This window comes from Bos taurus, chromosome 18, assembly GCF_002263795.3.
Source record: "Bos taurus isolate L1 Dominette 01449 registration number 42190680 breed Hereford chromosome 18, ARS-UCD2.0, whole genome shotgun sequence".
NCBI lineage: Eukaryota > Metazoa > Chordata > Mammalia > Artiodactyla > Bovidae > Bos > Bos taurus.
The window spans coordinates 48,209,573-48,229,604 of record NC_037345.1 but is presented as its reverse complement, the minus strand read 5'-3'; the positions used below and the strand labels follow the sequence as shown (position 1 = coordinate 48,229,604).

Genomic DNA, 20,032 nt, shown 5'->3' with positions numbered 1-20,032 from the left:
GTTTTCTGGGGGCACAAATGGCATTAAAACTAAGCTAGAAATAAAAGAAACAGAAGAAGAAATATACAAAATACCATGTCTTGTGACTTTCCAGTCAAACTTCTGTGCACTGTTAGACGTTAAGTATGTCCTTACAGAAATACAGACTTTTCTTTTGAGTGTGTGTACATAAATGTGTCATATTAGGCACATTTTCTTTAAAAAGGGCTTTTATTGAAGCATGACAATGACAGAACAGAGAATCACGGGTCTGGAGATCGAAAGATGGGGGAGATAGAGAGAGCCCGCCGGGTGATTGGGGGTGGGGGCCGGCAGCACCGGAAACCTCAGCCTGAAGGGATCCCCAAGTGGGGGGAGGGGGGACCTTTGGTCTCTCCCCAGCCTCTTCCTTCCCCCTGGCCTGGGGCTGGGTGGGGAGGGGCAGTTCCTCTTTCCTTCCCAAGCGCCGAGGAGGCCCCAGCTCCCAAGGGGCTAAGAAGATGGAGCTGTGGTGAGGGGGGAGGAGCTGAGCCTCACTCTTATAAGACCCCCCTTCCCCCCCCAGGAAGCATGAACAGGAAAGACAGCAAGAGGTGAGAGGACCCTCCCCAAGGAGACCGGGAGCTCCGTAAGCCCCTGGGTCTCTCTCGGGCTGCAGGGGGAAGGTCGGGGAGGTTCTGACGAGGTGGGGCACGGTGTCCAGCTACTTTCGCAGCCGCCGCAGAAGCAGGGGGCGCCAGGTAGAAAGATGCTTCGGGGTGTCCAGAGAAAGCTCAGGCTGGGGCTGTTGGCTCGGGCGGCTGTCTTATCCTTGCTCTGCTGGAATTCGAGCTGCTCTGATCCCGTTCTCCCCCGCACCCTTCACGCCCCTCAATCATCCTGGCTCTCTAGGCTGGGTGTCTCTGTCCTCCCCGGGGGTTTTCTTGGCTGCCCGCTGGACTGGAAACTCCAGACTCCTGCAGGGCCCTACCCTAGGGGAGGGGAGTGTGCCGAGGGGCAAGGCGGCTTCCCTGCCTAAGCAACTCCTGGCTGTCCCCCGGGGGCAGACAGTCGGAAGGTAAGGGCCTAGCAGCTGCTTATGCCCGCAGGTTCTAGAGAAGGCTTCCTATAACCTGGAGAAGCTTGCCCTCCTGTCCTCACAGGGGCAATGGTGGCTGCATCCCTAGCTTGGGCAGCTTCTCCTTCCTCCCCCGGTTTGTCTCTGATGGCAAAAGGTCCCCTCCCCTATAATATCCAGGAGTTTAGTGGTGGAGACCTGGCTGCCTCATTCTCTCGCTGTGTGACCCTAGTCACACAGACTTGCCCACTCTGTGCCTCAGTTGCTTCTTCAGAGTCATAGTCCCTCCTCAGACTGGCTCATAAGCCCTCAGTGGTACAGCCTAGACCTATGGCTCTCAAGCATGCGCACACATCAGAGCCACCGAGGTCTTCTAAAACACAGGCTTCTGGGCTCACCTCCAAGGTGTCTGATGTTGTAGATCTGAGGTGGGGGCTGAGAATTTCTATTTATGTGAAGTTCCCAGGTAATGCTGTTGGGATTGGACCTCCTTTGAAAATTCCTGATCTATAGATAGGTGTTTACCTCTCTGCCCAGTACACAGTGGGTGCTCAATAATGCCAGCTGTTACTCGACAACATTCAGTACTGATTTACTGAGCCCTCAGGATGCTCCAGGGTCATAGCAGTGCCCTTGTTATGGGGGTTTCCCAATTTCTGTTCATCCCCATCCCCCTAGCCTGGCTTTCAGTTTGCTCCATCACATTCTCTCTCTGCATCTCAAATCTAACTTTCCCACCCCTGGCCACTTAACAGTCTCAGCAAACTTAATCCCTTATTTAGCACTTTTGAAGAGCAGGACATTGAATGTTCATAATAAATTCCTGGGGAAGGTCCCAAGATGACTCTCATTTTTCACATGAGGAAACTGAGGTCCAGAGAAATGATGTCATTTACATAAAGTTACACAGCCAGCACAAATTTCTCCAACCCAGTTTTTTGGGGTTTTTTTTTTTTTGGCCTCGAGGCAAGCAGGAGGTGAGTTTCCTAACCAGGGATTGAACTGCCCCTGGTAGTGGAAGCATGGAGACAACTGCTGGTCCACCAGGGAAGTCCTTCCAACCCAGTTTTATCTGACTCCTGCGGAAGTCAAGGCTTTCTGCCTGGATTCTGCTCCCTCCTTCCTTCACCACCCCTGTCTCCCCATTACCCTCGTTCCCCAACTAGAACAGGAGCCTCAGAGAGGCGAAGGGCAGAGTGAGGGCTATTTTTAAACTTCTTGAAGCTGCCTCAGCCCAAGGGACCGCACCCAGCTCTGAAGAGCCCTGGTGAGGCCACGTTGCACCCGTATCTTCTCTCCAGGCTCCAAATCTAGAGACCCAGGCTCATAGCTGAGACTCAGTCCTGCTGAAAGGCTGGCTTGGGGGAGGGGTCTGTCATCTTAGTGGGGATCAAGGAGAGGGGGAGAAGAGAGAAATGAAATCTCAGGGGTCTGCTTCCCTCCTGAGGGCTCAGGGAAGGAGGGGTGGGTGTTGGAAGGCAAAGGGCAATTCTTTTTTCTAGTTTTTTTTTTTTTCCAATTTTTAAAATTCAATAATTTTATTTATTTTTCAGCTGCTCTGGGTCTTCATTGCTTTTTTGCATTGGCTTTCTCTAGTTGCAGTGATCAGGGGGCTATTCTTCATTGGGGTGCTCGGGCTTCTCATTGTAGTGGCTTCTCTTGTTGCAAAGCACGGGCTGTAGGCACACAGGCTTCAGTAGTTGTGCATGGGCTCAGTGCATGCTTAGTTGCTCCATGGCATGTGGAATCTTCCCAGTCTAGGGATCAAACTCAAGTCCCCTGCATTGGCAGGTGGATTCTTATCCATTGAGCCAACAGGGAAGCCCTGCAAAGAGGAACTCTGAGGAGCGGCCCTGAAGGCAGAACCTTCCATGATTCCCCCTAGGGAGGACAAGAATAGTTCTGGGGGTCTTCTCTCCATGATTCTCTGGGAGGTCTGGAGTAACCCGTCTGCCAACAGGAAGTCTCTTCCATGAGGTCTTGGGACCACATAGTCAAGGGGAATTCAGGGGCAGTGGCCGGTGGAGAGTTCTTATGATTCCTGGTGGGTCCTTACTAGTCCTTGGGAGGTCTTCTCCCATGATTCCCTCGGGGGGCAATCAGGGTAGCCTTAGGGGTTTTCCCCCTGGTTCCTTTGGAGTTTACCTGTAGGAGATGGCTCCCATGATCCGGACTACTGGGGTTTTCTCCTATGGATCCAATGTAGGTCAGGACTAATGCCAGCCCCTTTCCTTTAGGAAGCTTCTCCCAGGATGCCTTGGGGCTTTGGGGACAAGAAGAATGCTAGGGGTCTGTCTAAAGGAAGGGGCTCCCATGAATCCCCAGGGGATGTTCCCACAGGAAGTCCCACCAGGAATGCCCAGTCAAGACAGGGGGGCGGGGCCGGCCCCGACAGGCCCGCCGCCACAAGACATGCCCCAGCCCCCGGGAAATCAGCAAGGTCATGGCTTCCATGGCTCTGGGCATGCTGAACGAGGGTGGCTGCAGTGAAGATGAGCTGCTGGAGAAATGCATTCAGTCCTTTGGTGAGTCTTCCCCTTCCCTGGCCAGCCTCCCCCAAGTCTGAGCTTGGGCCAAGCACCCACCTCTCTCCGGGCTCAGTTTGAGGGGTATAGAAACAGAAGCAGGAGTATGTGGAATGAATCTCAATCACTATAGTAGGAACACAAGAGATACCTGTGTTTCCTTTTCCTGACCTGCATGGATGGGGTGGCAGGTTGGCGGGCAGGGGTGGGGTGGGGTTCTGACTCTTATTTCCATCTTCAGCATGACTTGCCAGGCACAATGTTGGTCCATGCACAGTCCAGATGAGGAAACTGTAGCACAAGGAGGCCAGGTTGTGTGCCCGAGCTCACACACGAGTCACTGGTAGAACTGGGGTTTGAACCAGGCTGTCCAACAGGGGCCATTCTGACCCAGAGTCCCCTTCTCCTGCCTGCAGACTCAGCTGGCAGCCTGCGCCGCGGGGACCACGTTCTCAACATGGTACTTGCCATGCACAGCTGGGTGCTGCCTTCTGCCCACTTTGCTGCCCGCCTGCTGACCTTATATCCTCCTGGGGCCATAAGCAGTGGGTAGAGGGCGGAGGACAGAGACGTGAGAACCTGTGGGGACGGGGTGAGCAGTCAGGTGTGAGATGCTGGATGACCGAGCCTTGACTGGAACTCAAGTACCAGGAGGCCACAGGGAGCACGCAGGAGCTGAGACGGCTGCAGATCTGTCACCTGGTCAGGTAGGCCTGGGCCAAGACACTACGCCCATGATGACCCAGGATCTTCACCCTGCTGCCACCCCCCCAAAAAAAACACTTCCCAGAGACTATGCAGTCCTACTCCCCTACATCCCACTTCTGAGAAGCCCATGGCTTCTTTCCTAAAACCTCCCAGTTCTCCTGAGAACCCTCACCTCTTAGAGACCCCTGACCAGATCCTATGGACCCTTTCCCATCTGGTACCCCAAGACCTCCAGCTCAGATTCCTGAAATTCCTGAAACCTCCCATATACTCACCTAGCTTCTAAGACTCTGCTCACCCTGTTACCCCAAAATCTCATCCCATAAGCCCCAACCTAGTCCCTGAGACCCACCCTGACTATTTTGCTTCCTAACCACTTCCCAGAGATTGCCCAGTCTATCCTCCATAGATCCCTCAACCTGTACTAAGAGGCCCCCAGTCCTACTCCCAGAGCTCCTCCCAGCCTGGTGCCTCTCTGAACCCTGGCCTTCCAGAGACCCCCCTGTACATATTTAGAGTCACCACCCCAAGCCCAGCACCTAGAGATCCCTCAGCCTGAGACCGCTTTCAGAGACCTGCGTCCCTCCCCCCAGCTCCATCCCACCGCCTCTAAACCACCCCGCAGGTACTGGCTGACCCAACACCCTGAGACGATGCACCAGGACCCCCAGTTAGAAGAGGTTATAGGCCGCTTCTGGGCCACTGTGGAGCAGGAGGGTAACTCAGTCCAGCAGAGCCTAGGAGACTTCTCCAGTCGGTGAGTCAGCCCCTTTCCCTCCCCACCCACACCCCAACACCTCCCACCCTGAGTCCCTCTAATACGCTGCCTCTCTTTACCCCCAGGCTTAGCCCGGGTGGCCCAGGCCCCCCACATCCCATGAGCAGCCCAGGCCTGGGCAAGAAGCGCAAAGTGTCCTTGCTTTTCGACCATCTGGAGACTGGGGAGCTGGCAGAGCACCTCACTTACCTGGAGTTCCGGTCCTTCCAGGCTATCACAGTAAGGACCCCTCTTCTCCCAGCTAGGGATGGCTTAGGGTGGAGCTGGGCCTGGCTGGGGCCAGGAAGGACTGAGAGGACCCAAACTGTCAAACTTGGGTGCTAGCAGGTACCGGAAAATGAGTTAAGCTGGCTCAATACGGAGCCCCCAGGGTTCAAATCCCATCAGCCCCTTCCTACTTGTGTGACTTTGAATTAGTTTCTCAACCTCTATGGGACTCAGTTTTCTCATGTGTAAAAATGGAAGTCATAATATTTCATTGGCTCGTTGGGGAAATTAAATCAATATGTCCATTTAAAAATGCTCATCACAGGGGACTTCTCTGGTGGTCCAGTGGCTAAGACTCTGTTCTCAGTTCAGGGGGCTCAGGTTTGATCGTTGGTCAGGAAACTAGATCTCACATGCTGCAACTAAGAACCAGTGCAGCCAAATAAATGAATATTTTTAAAAGGCTTGTCACAGTGCCTGGCACATAGTAAGTGCTCAAAATATTTTTATTAATTGTTCATTTATTTGAGAAGCATTTAAATACACTGTGCTTCGGCCTGTTTTCTGTAAAAGGGGGGCTTAGTTCCTGTCTCGTAGGTACCTGGTGGCTCAAATGATAAAGAATCCACCTGCAATGCAGGAGACCTGGGTTCGATCCCTGGGTAGGGAATTTCCCCTGGTGAAGGGAACCACAATCCAGTATTCTTGCCTGTAGAATCCCATAGGCAGAGGAGCCTGGTGGGCTACAGTCCATGGAGTCGCAAAGAGTCGGACACAACTGAGCGACTAACACTCATTTTCATAGGATCAGTGCCTGAGGCAGAGTAAATGCCATACAGTTGAACCATATGAAATTGGCATAGTTTGACATATTTTACCTACTCAAATGATTATTTAAAATGCTTCAAACTATGAGTTGGACATGACTGAGCGACTTCACTTTCAAACTATATATGTATTTAGTTATTGCCATCTTGACATCATTTTGAGGGTAGGTGGGGATCTGGTTCCTTAATGTGAAAATTTCCTGACCGTACACTGCAGTGGATGTGGGTATGTAATGTTGACCCCTTGTGCAGAACAAATAGCAGTTAGTTTTGTATCCTCTTCTGTACACAAGTCAGGTATACCGTTAAGGGCAATAGACTGAGTTCCCACTGTGACTTGGGCCTGTGTGACCCAGGGCAAATTACTTAGCCTCTCTGTGCCTCAATGACCTCATCTGTAAAATGGGAATCATATAGTATTCTATTCATCAACTTGCTGTAAGGTTGTGACAAAGGGCTCAGAATAGTGCCCAGCTTTCTTTAAACGTGTCTCCTCAGATGAAAGGGGGCCATGGTGACGTCAGGGACATGTGATGGCCTGGCTAGGACATCGGAGGTCATGACTGCTTGGGGGATGGGAGTGTGAGGGTTAGGGCCTGAGGTTTCCAGGGCCCACCCTGACGCCCACCTCTCCCCCAGCTCCAGGACCTGCGGGACTACGTTTTGCAGGGCTCTGTACGGGGCTGCCCGACCCTGGAGGGATCTGTAGGTCTCAGCAACAGCGTGTCCCGCTGGGTGCAGGTCATGGTGCTGAGCCGTCCCGGGCCTGCACAGCGAGCACAGGTGCTGGACAAGTTCATCCAAGTGGCACAGGTGAGGCCCGCCTTCTGAACACCTGGCCCGCGGGGCTCTCGGGCTGTGACGTCACCATCTCCTGGCCCCGCCCTGCCGCATCTCGTCCCACCCTGGCCATGCCCCAGAGGCCTCAGTCCCATCGTTCTAACTCAGGACTGTGATGGCACTTCTTCTCTGGCCTTGATTTCACCACGCAAACCCGCCATGGCCCCACTCCTTGGTCCCAGAGGTGGCAGGTGACGACACCCAAGCCCTATGCCCAAATATTCTGTCGCCAGGGCAACGGAAGAGGAGGCTCTTTCGTGCCTCCACCTTTGCGTCATCCCCTGCCCCGGTCCCTAGGCCCCAGCTGCCCCTTCAGGACAGTGACAGCATCCGGCCCCACCACTTGAGGTCTCCCTAGGCCCCGCCGTTCCCTCCTCCCCCTACCCCCTTTCTCCCCTCCCCCCTCCTCCTAGGTTCCCTCCCTTCTGGAGAAAAGGGAAGCCCTCCTTCCCCCAGCGTGGCCACGCCCCCTTGCGTACTTCCTCGCAGACCACGCCCTTCCTCTGGCGTCTTTCCTCGCCTTGCTTCCCCTCCTTGGCCCACTAGACTTAGAGGTTCTGGCCTCTACCTGCGGTCTCCTCAGTCTGAGCATCTTACTCTTCCCTGGCCCCACCTTCTCCCCCCAGCGACCTCCGCTCTTAAACTTGAAAAAGGGGAGGGTGAGGCTATTGTTCCTGGTGACTGGCTGACCCCGCACCTGCCTCTCATATCTACCTGACCCCTCCGTATCACTCTAGCCCCATTTACTTCTGCCCGGCCCCTAACTCCTGCCCAGAGCACGGGCCTTCTTGCCCCTTCTCACCTGTCTGACTCCCAGGGCAGAGACCGCCTAGTTGCCTGACACCCTAACCTCTCTCTGAATCCTTCACACCTGACACAGACCTGTTGAGTCCCCAAACTGGTCCAACTCCCCATACTCGCCTGACTCCCCCCACTTTCATCTGACTTCACATTAGTCTATCATCTGCATGACCCCCTGATAATGCCCACATACCTGCTTGCGGCCCACTCCTGCCTGACACATCTCACCTATCTGATGCCTACACGGCAACCCCCCACGCATGCTTAAGACTTCATCTCAGCTGGGGGGATGCTGTCACTTGAACCCCCAATTTACCTGTCCTCCATGTGGTACCCGCCACTTCTGCATCACCTTCCCTCCCTAGAAGCTCCTCCAGTTGCACAATTTCAACACGCTGATGGCAGTCACCGGCGGCCTCTGTCATAGTGCCATCTCCAGACTCAAGGACTCCCACGCCCACCTGAGCCCTGACAGCACCAAGGTGAACTCCTATTGCCCTCCTCAAAGTTCCAGTGATCAATTACCCTGAACCCCCACACTTTTCCCAACCCCCTCCACCCCTTCCCAGGAGCCCTGGAGCCACCTGGAGACCTTGCTCCTCCAAATCCGACAGCCCCCCAGGCTTTGTCCTCCCTGTCACTCTTCCTCCTTCTTCACCCATGGTGCTGACCTCTCTCCTGAGTGTCTGGTCCTGAGCAGCACTGGAGGGAGACAGATGAGAGATGCTAGCAGAGAACTTGCAGTCTAGGTGGGGAGTGAAATGATGTCCCCAAGGATACCAACATTTGGGCTACCCATGGGAGAGCATGGGTTGGGGTGTCCCTTAAGAAAGTGTCTTAAGGAGAGTACGTCATCCATGAGTCTGGTGTGTGGCTGAGGTCAGGACGTGACAGGATATTAGGCTAGAGATGCCCCAGGGTGGGGGGCAGGGAGGATTCTGTTGAGTCTTTTGCAAGCCCAGCTAAGGTGTCTGGTTTTTATCTAGAGGGCACTGGGGAGTTAGGAAAGATGACAGCACCCATGATCAGAGTTGGGTTTCTTAAAAATCACTCTTGGCTGGGGAATGGGAGATAGTGGGGCCTTTCTGAGATGGGGACCCAAGAAAAAGAGCAGTCTGGATAGTGCTGAAGCCAGTGTGGGACAGGAAGGGCTTGGGGAGAGGTCCAAAATTCCACTGGGCCCCTGGGGATCCGAAGCCACACCACAGACTGCTGGGCACTCCCCTTCAGGGAGCTGGGGGAACAATGCCAGCCTCCCCCATTCCATGCCCCTCCCACACAGGCCCTGCTGGAGCTGACAGAGCTCCTGGCAGCCCACAACAACTACGCCCGTTACCGCCGTACCTGGGCTGGCTGCATGGACTTCCGGCTGCCTGTCCTGGGTGTGCACCTCAAGGATCTGGTGGCCCTGAACGAGGCGCAGCCTGACAGGTTGCCTGATGGCCGCCTGCACCTGCCCAAACTCAACAGCCTCTACCTGCGGCTGCAGGAGTTGGCAGCCCTGCAGCAACAGCACCCCCCGGGCAATGCCAGTGAGGACCTTCTGCACCTGCTCACGGTGAGCTGCCCGGAGCTGCCCCAGTTGAGCTCCCAGAGACTGCGCCTGTAGGGCCCTGAGATTTAGGGTCCTGATGGATGAGGATCAGGACAGAATAGTAGAATAGCCCTGGAATGCATGGGTTTTGAAGCCAGAGCTTGTAAGTTTTGTTCTTGTTTTTTCCTGTGATCTCAGGCAAGTCACTTAACTCCTCAGCCTGTTTCCTTAACTGCAAAATGGGAATACTAATAGGATGTACTTCAGAGAGTGGTTGAAAAGAATCAATAATATAATTCATGTAAATATCACTCATACAGTTCACACAGAGTACTTAAAGTAGTATCTGGAACACAATGAGCTCTATATAAGTAATGTATTTTGAGGGACTTGCCTGATGGTTCAGTGGCTAAGACTCCAAGTTCCCAATGCAGGACGGCTCAGGTTCGATCCCTGGTCAGGGAACTAGATCCCATATGCTGCAACTAAGAGTTTGCACGCCACAACTAAAGATCCCACATGCCACAACTAAGACCTGGCACAGCCAAATAAATAAATTTTTAAAAATACGTTTTTCCCCCAATTCGCCAAGGAACTCAAATATCCATTGATCTTAGCTCCAGAATTGCTTTGGGCTTTCGTTCTCCTAAACTTCAAGGTTCTGAGCTTCTCACACCAACAGATCAAAATTCCAAGCTATAACATATTCAGGAATCTAAGCAAAAAGATAATGTTATTAATCATTTTCTGTGTGCCAGACACCATGTTAAATAGTCTCCATGTTAAACAGAGCACTTCATTCCATCCTCACACGCCTACAAGGAAGGGACCCTTATTTGCCCATTTACAGACTGGGAAACTGAGGCCCACAGAGGTGAGGTCATTTGCCCCCTGTCCCACAGCAGGCCAGCTTCAGAACATGAGTGTTAACATATGTTAACCATCACACTATGTCCCAAGACTGCAAATGTGCAGTCCTGGCTATATTTTATTTTACATAGATAGATAGGAAGATAGAGGATTTCTTTCTAAAGAGCAATAAATTGACAGAGACTGGGATTTCGAGGACCATGTAGTCAAAGACTGAAAAGTTGACTTTCAGATCCTAAGTCAGGACCACCAGGAAATTGAAGATGTGGGGCTCCTTGTTTGAAATTTTTGAGAATTTCAAGAGGGTGACAGCAGGGCCTTAAATGAACCAAAGGCCCTTCTATGTGTGGGGCCTGCCTCTGAAGCTGGTCCTGCCCTCTGATGATTGGTGCCTAAGCTGCCATGCTTTGCTGGCTCTGAGGCCATCAGCCCAAATATTTATTGCACACCGGCTGTGAGCCAGGCATTACTTTAGGCACTTAGGCTCACAGCAGTGTGCACATCAGGAAAAAAAAAATTGCTGTCTTGTGGGGCTGACTTCCTTGTGGGGGAGAGAGCCAGTGAAAAAAGTAAATAAGTAAATCGTATGGTCTTCTAGAAAATAGGTGCTATAGAGAAAATTACAGCAGAAACAGATAATGGAAAGTGATAGAGGTTTGCACTTCTAAATAGGATCAAAAAAAACCAACACACAAAAAACACCTCAATGAGAAGATGGTGTTTCTGGACTAGGAGGCCGGCGGTATGGAGAGTGAATGGGGGCTCAGTGGGAGAGAGGACCATGGAGAGAGGGGTTTTGGAAAGAGGAGGAGACTGGGGGTCTGGGCAGTCCTAGCTTGCAGGGGGAGGATGGAGACAAGAACGGTCCTTAACATCCTGCCCATCCCCAGCTTTCCCTGGATCTCTTCTACACGGAGGACGAGATCTATGAGCTTTCCTACGCCCGGGAGCCCCGCTGTCCCAAGAGTCTGGTGAGACCCCAGCCCTGACCTCTGACCTCCAGCCCAAGCCTCTGCCCTGACTAACTGTGCCCCTCTGTCCCTGCCCCAGCCACCCTCGCCCTTCAAGGCGCCCCTGGTGGTGGAGTGGGCCCCTGGTGTGACACCTAAGCCTGACACGGTCACTCTGGGTCGGCACGTGGAGCAGCTGGTGGAGGTGAGGAGGTGCCCTGAGCCGGAGGAGGGATCTAAGACTGTGGGGACCCCGGGCACTTTCCCTGTGGTCCAGAGGTCACAACTCCACACTGCCAATGCAGAGGGCGTGGGTTCAACCCCTGGTCAAGGAACTAAGATTGACATGCCATGGGGTGTGGACAGAAGATTAAAAAAATAAGATAATGGTGGGGACCCTAATCTGACCTTACTCTCCCCTTCCCATGCTCCTCCCAAGTCTGTGTTCAAGAACTATGACCCTGACGGCCGCGGCACTATCTCTCAGGAGGACTTTGAGCGACTCTCAGGCAACTTCCCCTTCGCCTGCCATGGGCTTCACCCACCCCCCTGCCAGGGGTAGGTCCTCCCGACTCCTGGGTTCCCTTAAGATGAGGACATGGGGTAGCCAGGGCTCCTGGGTCTGGGAGAACAGGGCCAGGCCTGCTAAAGTGCAGTCTCTCCCCCAGGAGCGGCTCCTTCAGCCGTGAGGAGCTGACAGGATACCTGCTTCGGGCCAGTGCCATTTGCTCCAAGCTGGGCCTGGCCTTCCTGCACACCTTCCAGGAGGTCACCTTCCGCAAGCCCACCTTCTGTAACAGCTGCAGTGGCTTCGTGAGCATTCTGCCCGCCATCACCCTGAGGGACCCCTCCTGGAGCACCCTAACTCTTCACAGCCTGGGCTGGGAAAGCCAACCCTTCCCTGTGGCGCTCACAATCCCCAAGCCCCAGATAATGCCCATATTCAGGAAAATCCTCCAGCTCAAATAGTCCCCATACTTCACAGGGAAGCCTGGCGTGGTTCAGCTCATGGGGTCACAAAGTCAGAAACAACTGAGCGACTCAACAACAAACACTTCACAGAAACCCTAAATAATGGCTGTTCCCTACACCCTGGATAATGCTGAAGTCTCGACAATGCCCAAATCCCAGTCTCCATCCTGGATAACTGCCAAACCCTGGATAATAAGGGCTTTCCAGGTGGCACAGTGGTAAAGAATCCGCCTGCCAATGCAGGAGTCACCAGAGACACAAGGTCGATCCCTGGGTTGGGAAGATCCCCTGGAGGAGGAAATGGCAACCCACTCCAGTATTCTTGCCTGGGAAATCCCACAGACAGAGAAGTCTGGCGGGCTACCGTCCATGGGGTCGAAAAGAGTCAGATACAACTGAGCATCCACGCACTGGACTGAATGGGTAGGTTATCTGCAAACTGAATCAGGCTCCCAAGTCTCTAGGCCCTGAATGATTCAAACTCTGTACAATTTCCAAAACCAGTTGGATTTGGAAGTCTGTCCTCCAATCTGTGGAACGGACAGATCTCTCACTCCCAAACCCAGACCGATTTGCAAACCTTGGATTGCTTTCCAAATTCACTTTTTTAATTCACTGAATAGACACTGAGCACCTCCAGGGCGCTAGGCGCAGTTATAGGCTGTGGGCGGGGGTGGAGGGGGACAGGCGGAAACAGAACAGACGCAACCCTTGCCCATAGAATGTATGTTTTATTAACTCTGGATTTTGTCCGATTCTCATATCATAGGTGACTCTCCAAACTTGAGACAAATCTCCAAATTCCTTGAGTCTCCCAGACTCCACATAGGCCTCTAGCCTTGGGCACTTCCAAAACCTGGATGGTTTCCTGCAGACAGCCCCTGTCCCTACCCCAATCAGAGCTCTCCCTCTCCTAGCCTAGGTAACCTGTTCTGCTCTCTCTTCCCAGCTTTGGGGTGTCACCAAGCAAGGCTACCGCTGTCGGGGTGAGTGGAGCATCAGTAGAGAAAGGGGATCTAGGACCTCCAAGCTGGAAGAATGGGGGACATGGACTGGGCCTCTGGCACTAACCTCTGAATTTCCCCCAGACTGTGGGCTGTGTTGCCACAGACACTGCAGAGACCAAGTGAAGGTGGAGTGTAAGAAGAGGCCAGGGGCCAAGGGCGATGCGAGTCCCCCAGAAGCCCCTGTCCCACCCACTCCAGTTCCCCAGGCCAGCTGTGGTAAGACCCAGGGTGTGGCAGTCCTGGGAAGGGGGGCCTGGTGGACGGACGGGGATTCATTCCGAGGTCATGAGGCCTTTCCCATCATACCTACGTCCCTCCCACCTGCGCCCCTGCACACAGGCTCCGAGGACAATCTCTCCTACACGCTATCCCTGGAACCTGAGACTGGGTGCCACGTTCGCCATGCTTGGACCCAGACAGAGTCCCCACACCCCTCCTGGGAACCAGAGACGGTGAGGAGGAACTGCCCCCTACCCCCAACTGGATACGGGGAGACCAGCCTGGTTGCCTGGAGGAACCCAGATAGACATGGGGAAGCAAAGGAAAAGTGAAACGAGGCAAAACTCCTCAAGTGCTTGGGCAGGAGGGTGTAGATATGGGTTAATATTTAATGTTGACAGCAATTTCAGTATGTTGGCAGGGAGGGGAAGGGGTGACCCCTAGTACAAAAGAAAAAGTGAGTTTAGGAATAAAAACAGAAAGAAAACTATAAGATGTCAAGAATAAGGCCAAATAGATTAGATACTATTAATAAATATTGGAGTAAATTCCACTCATCAAAAGGGCGACCTCTCAGAATGAGCTAAGGAAACTTTGCTTTGACACATTGGGGAGAGGCTCTCCCCGCAGTGAACCTGAACACTGTACACTCCCCACGTCACCCCATGTCTTCCTCCTTCCAGGTCCCTCTGCCAGCGAAGGCCTCACCACCCACCGAGTCCTCCAAGCTGAACTCTTAGATGTTGCCTTGGTCTCGTCTCGTCCCTACTTCATCCTCCAGAGTCAGTCTCAAGTCCTCTTCTTCCGTTTCCTTCCCATCCACACTGCCTTTGTTGAAGCTTCTGTCATCTCTTACCCCAAAAGAAAGTTATTTTCTTCTTTTGCATCAGAGTGGCTGTTAATCGTATTCCCTTCTCTTGCATGTGATATCCGTGCAGCTCTGTGTTGGATACGTTTAGACCTAGCCCAGGTGGCTCAGTGGTCAAGAATCTACCTGCCGATGCAGGAGACTCAGGTTGGATCCCTGGGTTGGGAAGATCCCCTGGATGAAGGGAATGGCAACCCACTCCAGTATTCTTGCCTGGAGAATTCCACAGACAGGAAAGCTTGGCAGGTTATAGTCCATGGGGTCACAAAGAGTTGGACATGACTGAGTGACTAAACCACATCATCATCTTGCCAAGTCCTTAAATTCCCATTTTACAGATGAAGAAACAGGCTCAGTGAGGTCAAACTGCTCACCAAAGGGGGCAGAACTCCTGAGTGTTAAGAGTCAGGACTCATACCCAGTTTGTCTGCCTCTCACATGGAAGCTACTGACCAATATACTGCACTGATGTCAGTATGGGTCAGGAGCCAGAGGGGACAGGGGGTAGAGCTCCAAACTCAGATGGGAGAGAAGGCCAGAGAAAGGGTGGAACAGGGAGGGAACCTCTGAAACCCAAGTCAGATCAAACCCCTCCTCTGCTCAGAGCCCTCCTGTGGCTCCATCTCACTCAGGGAAACCAGAATCCTCACTGTGCCCCACCCCACATGGTCTGCCCGTCACCTCTCCAGCCTCCCCTCCCGGCACTCACCCCGTCATTCATCCTGCTTCAGCTACACTGGCCCCAGTGGTCCCTGATCATGCCCCCAAACACTCCTAGCTCAGGACCTTTGCACAGGACACTCTGCCGGGAAGGGGGTCCACGTGGCTCCCTTTCTGGGGTTTAGCTCAAGTATCACCTTAGTGAGGCCTCCCCGGATCACACAAAGCTGCAGTCCCCCCATAGTCCCCCGATCCTGGCTTCCTGCCTGCTTTATTTCTCTCCAAAGCCCTTTCCTCATCTGACAAACTAAACTTTCTTGTCTGCCCTCCCTCACCTGAAAGGTAGCCCCAGGAGACCAGGGAGGTTTATTATCTGTATCCCCAATGCCTAGAACAGGGCTGGCACACAGTGCTTACTGACGGATGTTTGTCCAATGCCTGCCTATCTCCTGCCCCATGCCCACAGGAGCAAAGGTTGTTGCTGAAGAGAACGGGACTTGAAGGGTCAGAGCAGCAGGGGCCTGCCTGTTCAGACCCAGGGGACAGAGACCTCCAATCTCACCTCAAACCTGAGCACCCCTGCCCTGGCCCCCACAGAGACAGGTCCTAGGGCTGTAATAAATCACATTTATTTTCCAGAGAATACGGTCCTTGGTGTTGAATGGCAGATGCGGGGAGGACTTTGGGGCCTCAGGAACGGGATATGGGGCTGGGATGCCAGGTGCCAAGAGAAACCCTCAGAGTGACTCCTCAGAGATTAGCATCGCATGAAGGAACCCTCCCTGCAATCATCAGTCCCCTTTACTTCTTCTTCTTCTTCCGGCCCCAGCACTGGCGGCCTGCCTTCCGCCCACCTCCGTCCTCTCTTCTGCTCTGCCAGCTGGGCATGGGAGCCTCCAGCTCATTTGGGCGGCCCCCCCGGTCTGGAACGCTGCCCATAAGCACCTGAGAGATGATTAGACTTGAGTTTGAGAGAAGAAAAATATCTTGGACAAGGGGACCAGAGACCCAAGAGAACAGGAAGGGAAGGGCAGATTTGGGGACTTCCCTGGTAGTCCAGTAGTTAAGACTCCACACTCCCAATGAAGGGGGCACAAGTTCAACCCCTGGTCGGAGAACCAAGATCCTGCATGCTGCGTGGTACAGTGGTGGGGACTGCATGGTGGGAGAAACAGTCCTGGAGCTTTCAGTCAAGGGGCTTCAGCAGAAGAGGAATACAGGGGAGGGTGATGATAGAGGTCCACATCCCCAGCAATATGAATGAGGGCACTCCACCTTTTGTCTGTTTCATAGTTGGGCTTTGTATAACATTTCCAGCAAATCAGTGTTTTGGTTTTTTTCCCTCACTTAAAATTTTGCTTCACTTTTTGCTGTGCTAGATTTTATGCCCTAAGAATCATATGTGTGCTCAGTCGTTTCAATCAGGTCCGATTCTGTGACCCCGTGGACTGTAGCCCGCCAGGCTCCTCTGCCCATGGAATTCTCCAGGCAAGAATACTGGAGTGGGTTGCCATGCACTCCTCCAGGAGATCTTCCTGACCCAGGAACTGAACCTGTGTCTCTTATGTCTCCTGCATTGGCAGGCAGGTTCTTTACCACTAGCGCCAGCTAGGACGCCCAGGTCATATAAGACTGTTTAAACAGAGATCTATGAGGCTAAATTTGAGACTAATCATTTGAACAGAGGGTAGTTTTGCTTTTAAAAATGGTTAAAACCCAAAACAACAGACTGCGGTGATAGGGGAGGATTTTAAGCCAAAGCAGGAGAGGTGGGCAAGGACTCAGTAAACAGATGGACTTTGTTTTGAAGGCACTGGGGAGCCATAGAAGGGTTTTGAGCTGGGGAAGGACATGGTCAGATTTTTGAGTTGGAAATTTCCTTCTAAATGCCATGTGGAGAGGGAACGATAGAGGTGGTGAGTCCAGAGGCCAGGAACCTAAGGAGAAGGCCAGAGCAGCAGCCCAGGCTGGAGAGGACAAGCTCGTCCAGGGCAGAGGCGGCTGAAAGGCCAGTTTGAAGGCCAAGGGTGTTTAGCGCCCTTCCCCATCCCCAGGTGCTCACCTTGTTGATAGCACAGCAAGTCCCTTGGCGGGCAGTCTTGCTAGTGGCTGGGACAAGGCGAGACAGATCGGCTCGGGCAGCCAGGACGTGTGCGATGGAGATGTCTGATTCTGAGGTCAGAGCCTCTCGAATTGGGATCAGCACTGCCTTCATGGCCTCTCCTTGGGCCTACGAGGTAGTGGGAAAACATGCCCATGAGCCCTCATCAGATGGGACCTGTAATCTTGAAAGCATCTCTCTTCCCTACTCAGGCCCACATCTTTTTTTCTTTAATATTTCATTACGATTTTTGTTTATCAAAGTATAGTTGACTTACAATGTTGTGTGCTTCCCACATCTTTTATGTATGTTTTTTTTGGAAGGAGGCATGCCACGCAGCATGCAGCACGAGGGATTCTAGCTCCCCAACCAGGGATTAAACCCCTGCCCTCTGCAAGGGAAGCGTAGAGTCTTAACCACTGGGCTGCCAGGGAGGGCCCTCACATCTTTTAATAAGGAGTATTACTCTAAATACTCTTCCTGCTCAGACCAGGAAATCCTAGAATGCCCTGGGGGCCCAGAGATTCCACATCCCCAACCTCACAGGATTCTAAAATGACCTAGGTCTCAGAATCAGCAAGAGGGTCCTATTCCTGGCCCTCCCTTCCTCCCCGCTGCAGCCGCAGCTCCCACAACTGCTCCCGCCTAGGTCTTCTGCCCACACCTCAGCCCGATCACTCCAGTGGAAAGCAGATGTGGTGAGGTCAAGGCGCTTAAGGAGGAGCGAGCGGCGGCAGCCGTACTGATCCCGCAGGCTTTGGGACAGAGACGCCAACGCTTCCTGGGGGAAAAGGTCTCAGTCACGCCAGGGGTCGCCCTCATTCCCATCTCTGGATGAGAACCCTGTTCACTTACAGCCATACACAACCTTACCCATCTGGGTGCGTCCAGTGGGTGGTTGAGGAGGGGCTGCAGGGACTCTGGGGGCAGGGAAGGCAGCAGCGCGGAGATCTGATGGGAGAAGGAGGAAGCTAGAGTTAACTTCGCTGAAATCGGATAGACTCCTCCGTGAACCCCAGTTCCCTATGACCCTGAGGACCCCGGCCATAGAACCAAGAATGGCAGTCACAATTCTGCTGATGAAGACATCGGAGGCGGTGGCACTCCTCCTGGAGCCTCTTGGAGAGGGGGCTCTCCCCCTACGAGGAAGGTGGGGTGGCCCTGGTGTGGAGGGGATTCTGGCTACCTTGGCATGCAAGTCCTGAAGCAGCTGACAGGCTGGGGTCCCCCGCGTGGGTCTGGGCAGCCCCAGGGCTTGGAGAGTAAGGATCAGTTCCTGGACCATGCCAGATCCCTCCTCTGCCTCCTCCCCACAGGATGGCTCGGGGTTGGGATCCAGACGGGAGCGCAGGCGGAGGAGGCGGGCGGCCTGGACCTCGGAGCAGAGAAAGCCTAAAAGTAGGGAAAAGGAGCAGTACAATCAAGGAGGGCCGCCACCCCCGCTACCGGGGTCGAAAAGTTCAAGCGGCTTCGAAACTTACGCCTCCTAGTTCCACCCACCTAGAGCCCTGACTCCACCACCAGGATAAGCTCCACCCACTTCGAGACCTAGCTCTTTCTGCAGAATTCAATGGAGTCGCACAGAGTCGGACACGACTGAAAGCGACTTAGCAGCAGCAGCAGCTGCAGAATTCAAACCCTGCTCACTTCGGAACCACCCTGTCTGACTCCGTGTTACTCGATCTACCTGAGCTTCAAGAACCTCCATCAGAATCCTAACCCCGCCCACCTCAGAGCCCTTAGCCCGCCCCAGAGTTCTACTCCACCCGCCTCCCGCCCGGCTCGAACGCCTCAAAGTTATGACCACGCCCCCCGGAGGCGGGGGGAATCCTGGCTCCACCTCAACGTACGGAGCCCGCCCCCCTCGAGACTGTGGCCTCGCCCACTTCCGCCTCCCGGCCGGCCCCCCGCCCCCCAGCTCACGCAGCAGGCGCAGGCGCGCGTCGGGCTCCCGCAGTGAGGCCGCGCAGTCCCCGCCGCAGAGCTCGCGGTCCGGACAGTGCAACTCCCGCAACAGGCCGGCCAACTGCCGCAGGAATTCCTCCTCAGCGCCGGGATCTATTGGAGGCGGGAGATGGTCAGGGCGTGGCGGCGGCACCCAAGGCTCCAAACCTCCCGACCTCCCTCCATGCGTACCGTCGCCGGCGCTCAACGCCTCCGTGCCCTCCTCTCGCTCCCGCTCCAGAGCACCCAGAGTCGCCAGCTCCGCCGCCAGCCGCGCGCACAGCGCCCTGAAGTCTGGGCACGAGGTGCCCGGCGACGCTGCCCCCGGGCAACCCTCATACCTGCGGCGCGGTCGAGAGAGCGGGAGCGGGTGGGAGAGGTTAATAGGAATTTCTGAGGGAAGACCTGCCCCTTCCTGCACCCCCAGCCACACCCGGCTCCTCTTACCCCAGGGCCAGCAGGTCCTGGGCCACTGCGGCCCACTCCTGCTCCTCGGCCTCCGCCCCCTCCATGAGAGTGTCGCCTCTTCTTCAGGCGCGCGCCCCCTGCCGGTCGGTGGGAGGCTCCGCCCCAGGAGCGGCGTGCGCGCGGCCCCTTTAACTGACCAATCAGCCTCTTCTCGCTAAGGGCCTTCGTCATTCCAATTGGTGTAGAAGGAGGTAGAATCCTCTCTCAAGTTCGCCGCCTTAGCCGAATACTAGAGCGCGTCCTTTCGGGTAACCAGTCAGGGTGCTGGAAAACCCACCTGGCTTTGTAAAAATCCAGAGCAGACGTTTTGGATCCCGGCTGTCGCGACAGACCAGCGGTGTCGCTCGTGCTGCGACATAGAAGCAGCTTTTCCTCCAACTCCCCCAAATGCCCTCTGCTCTTAAAGCATCCCATACCAAATATTGTTCTCCCAACTCCACTCTAAGTCCAGAAACCCGTTTCCTCCTTTCCTATTTAGAGCTGGAATTCTGTCAGGGACCAGGAATCCCAGTTACGCACACACACAGCCGAGTTAGTCTTCATCGATCACAGTGCGCCCGTTGCACCTTCACCCCTCTGCCTCCCTAAGCCTTTCAGAGAGGGAGCAAGGGCAATATACCATGGTGATTAAGAGACTGCACTCTACCAGTGCAATTTGGTCCGCAGGCAAAGGTTAGGTATTTGATTCCACCATTCACCATCGTTGTGTTCCTGCTA

The 20,032-nt window shown here is 54.1% G+C and overlaps 2 protein-coding genes across 9 annotated transcripts; one reads left to right on the top strand and one right to left on the bottom strand.

The window, feature by feature from the left end:
• The first annotated feature begins 473 nt into the window (after positions 1-473).
• On the top strand, positions 474-14,165 carry RASGRP4 (RAS guanyl releasing protein 4). Of its 7 annotated transcripts, NM_001035379.2 has the most exon segments (17): positions 499-572; positions 3,377-3,561; positions 3,978-4,083; positions 4,206-4,268; positions 4,895-5,026; positions 5,113-5,266; positions 6,721-6,894; positions 8,088-8,204; positions 9,005-9,280; positions 11,017-11,097; positions 11,177-11,281; positions 11,516-11,634; positions 11,745-11,889; positions 12,998-13,034; positions 13,137-13,271; positions 13,395-13,507; positions 13,958-14,165. In NM_001035379.2, coding segments are annotated over 17 exon segments (2,022 nt in total). In that variant the 5' UTR covers positions 499-549; the 3' UTR covers positions 14,015-14,165.
• Positions 14,166-15,415: 1,250 nt separating this feature from the next.
• Positions 15,416-19,368, bottom strand: FAM98C (family with sequence similarity 98 member C). 2 transcript variants are annotated; one of them, XM_002694971.6, is made up of 8 exons: positions 19,295-19,368; positions 19,040-19,188; positions 18,827-18,961; positions 18,090-18,295; positions 17,777-17,854; positions 17,568-17,684; positions 16,865-17,032; positions 15,416-15,747 (listed from the first exon to the last, which is right to left on the bottom strand). In XM_002694971.6, exons 1-8 carry the CDS (start codon positions 19,357-19,359, stop codon positions 15,604-15,606), a joined length of 1,062 nt encoding a protein of 353 aa, XP_002695017.1. In that variant the 5' UTR covers positions 19,360-19,368; the 3' UTR covers positions 15,416-15,603. The 2 variants fall into 2 exon arrangements, with proteins under 2 accessions (XP_002695017.1, XP_005219157.1); XM_005219100.5 differs by lacking the exon at positions 17,568-17,684.
• Positions 19,369-20,032: the final 664 nt, after the last annotated feature.

Excerpts from the sequence above, each read along its gene's own strand:
- RASGRP4 (XM_059876791.1), top strand. The coding sequence starts at position 550 with ATGAACAGGAAAGACAGCAAGAG. Across the intron at positions 3,562-3,977 it reads GAAATGCATTCAGTCCTTTG|ACTCAGCTGGCAGCCTGCGC; the intron begins GTGAGTCTTCCC and ends TCCTGCCTGCAG. Across the intron at positions 13,508-13,957 it reads CCTCCTGGGAACCAGAGACG|GTCCCTCTGCCAGCGAAGGC; the intron begins GTGAGGAGGAAC and ends TCCTCCTTCCAG.
- FAM98C (XM_002694971.6), bottom strand. The coding sequence starts at position 19,359 with ATGGAGGGGGCGGAGGCCGAGGAGCAGGAGTGGGCCGCAGTGGCCCAG. Across the intron at positions 17,855-18,089 it reads TTCAGGACTTGCATGCCAAG|ATCTCCGCGCTGCTGCCTTC; the intron begins GTAGCCAGAATC and ends TTCTCCCATCAG. Across the intron at positions 17,685-17,776 it reads CACTGGACGCACCCAGATGG|GAAGCGTTGGCGTCTCTGTC; the intron begins GTAAGGTTGTGT and ends CTTTTCCCCCAG.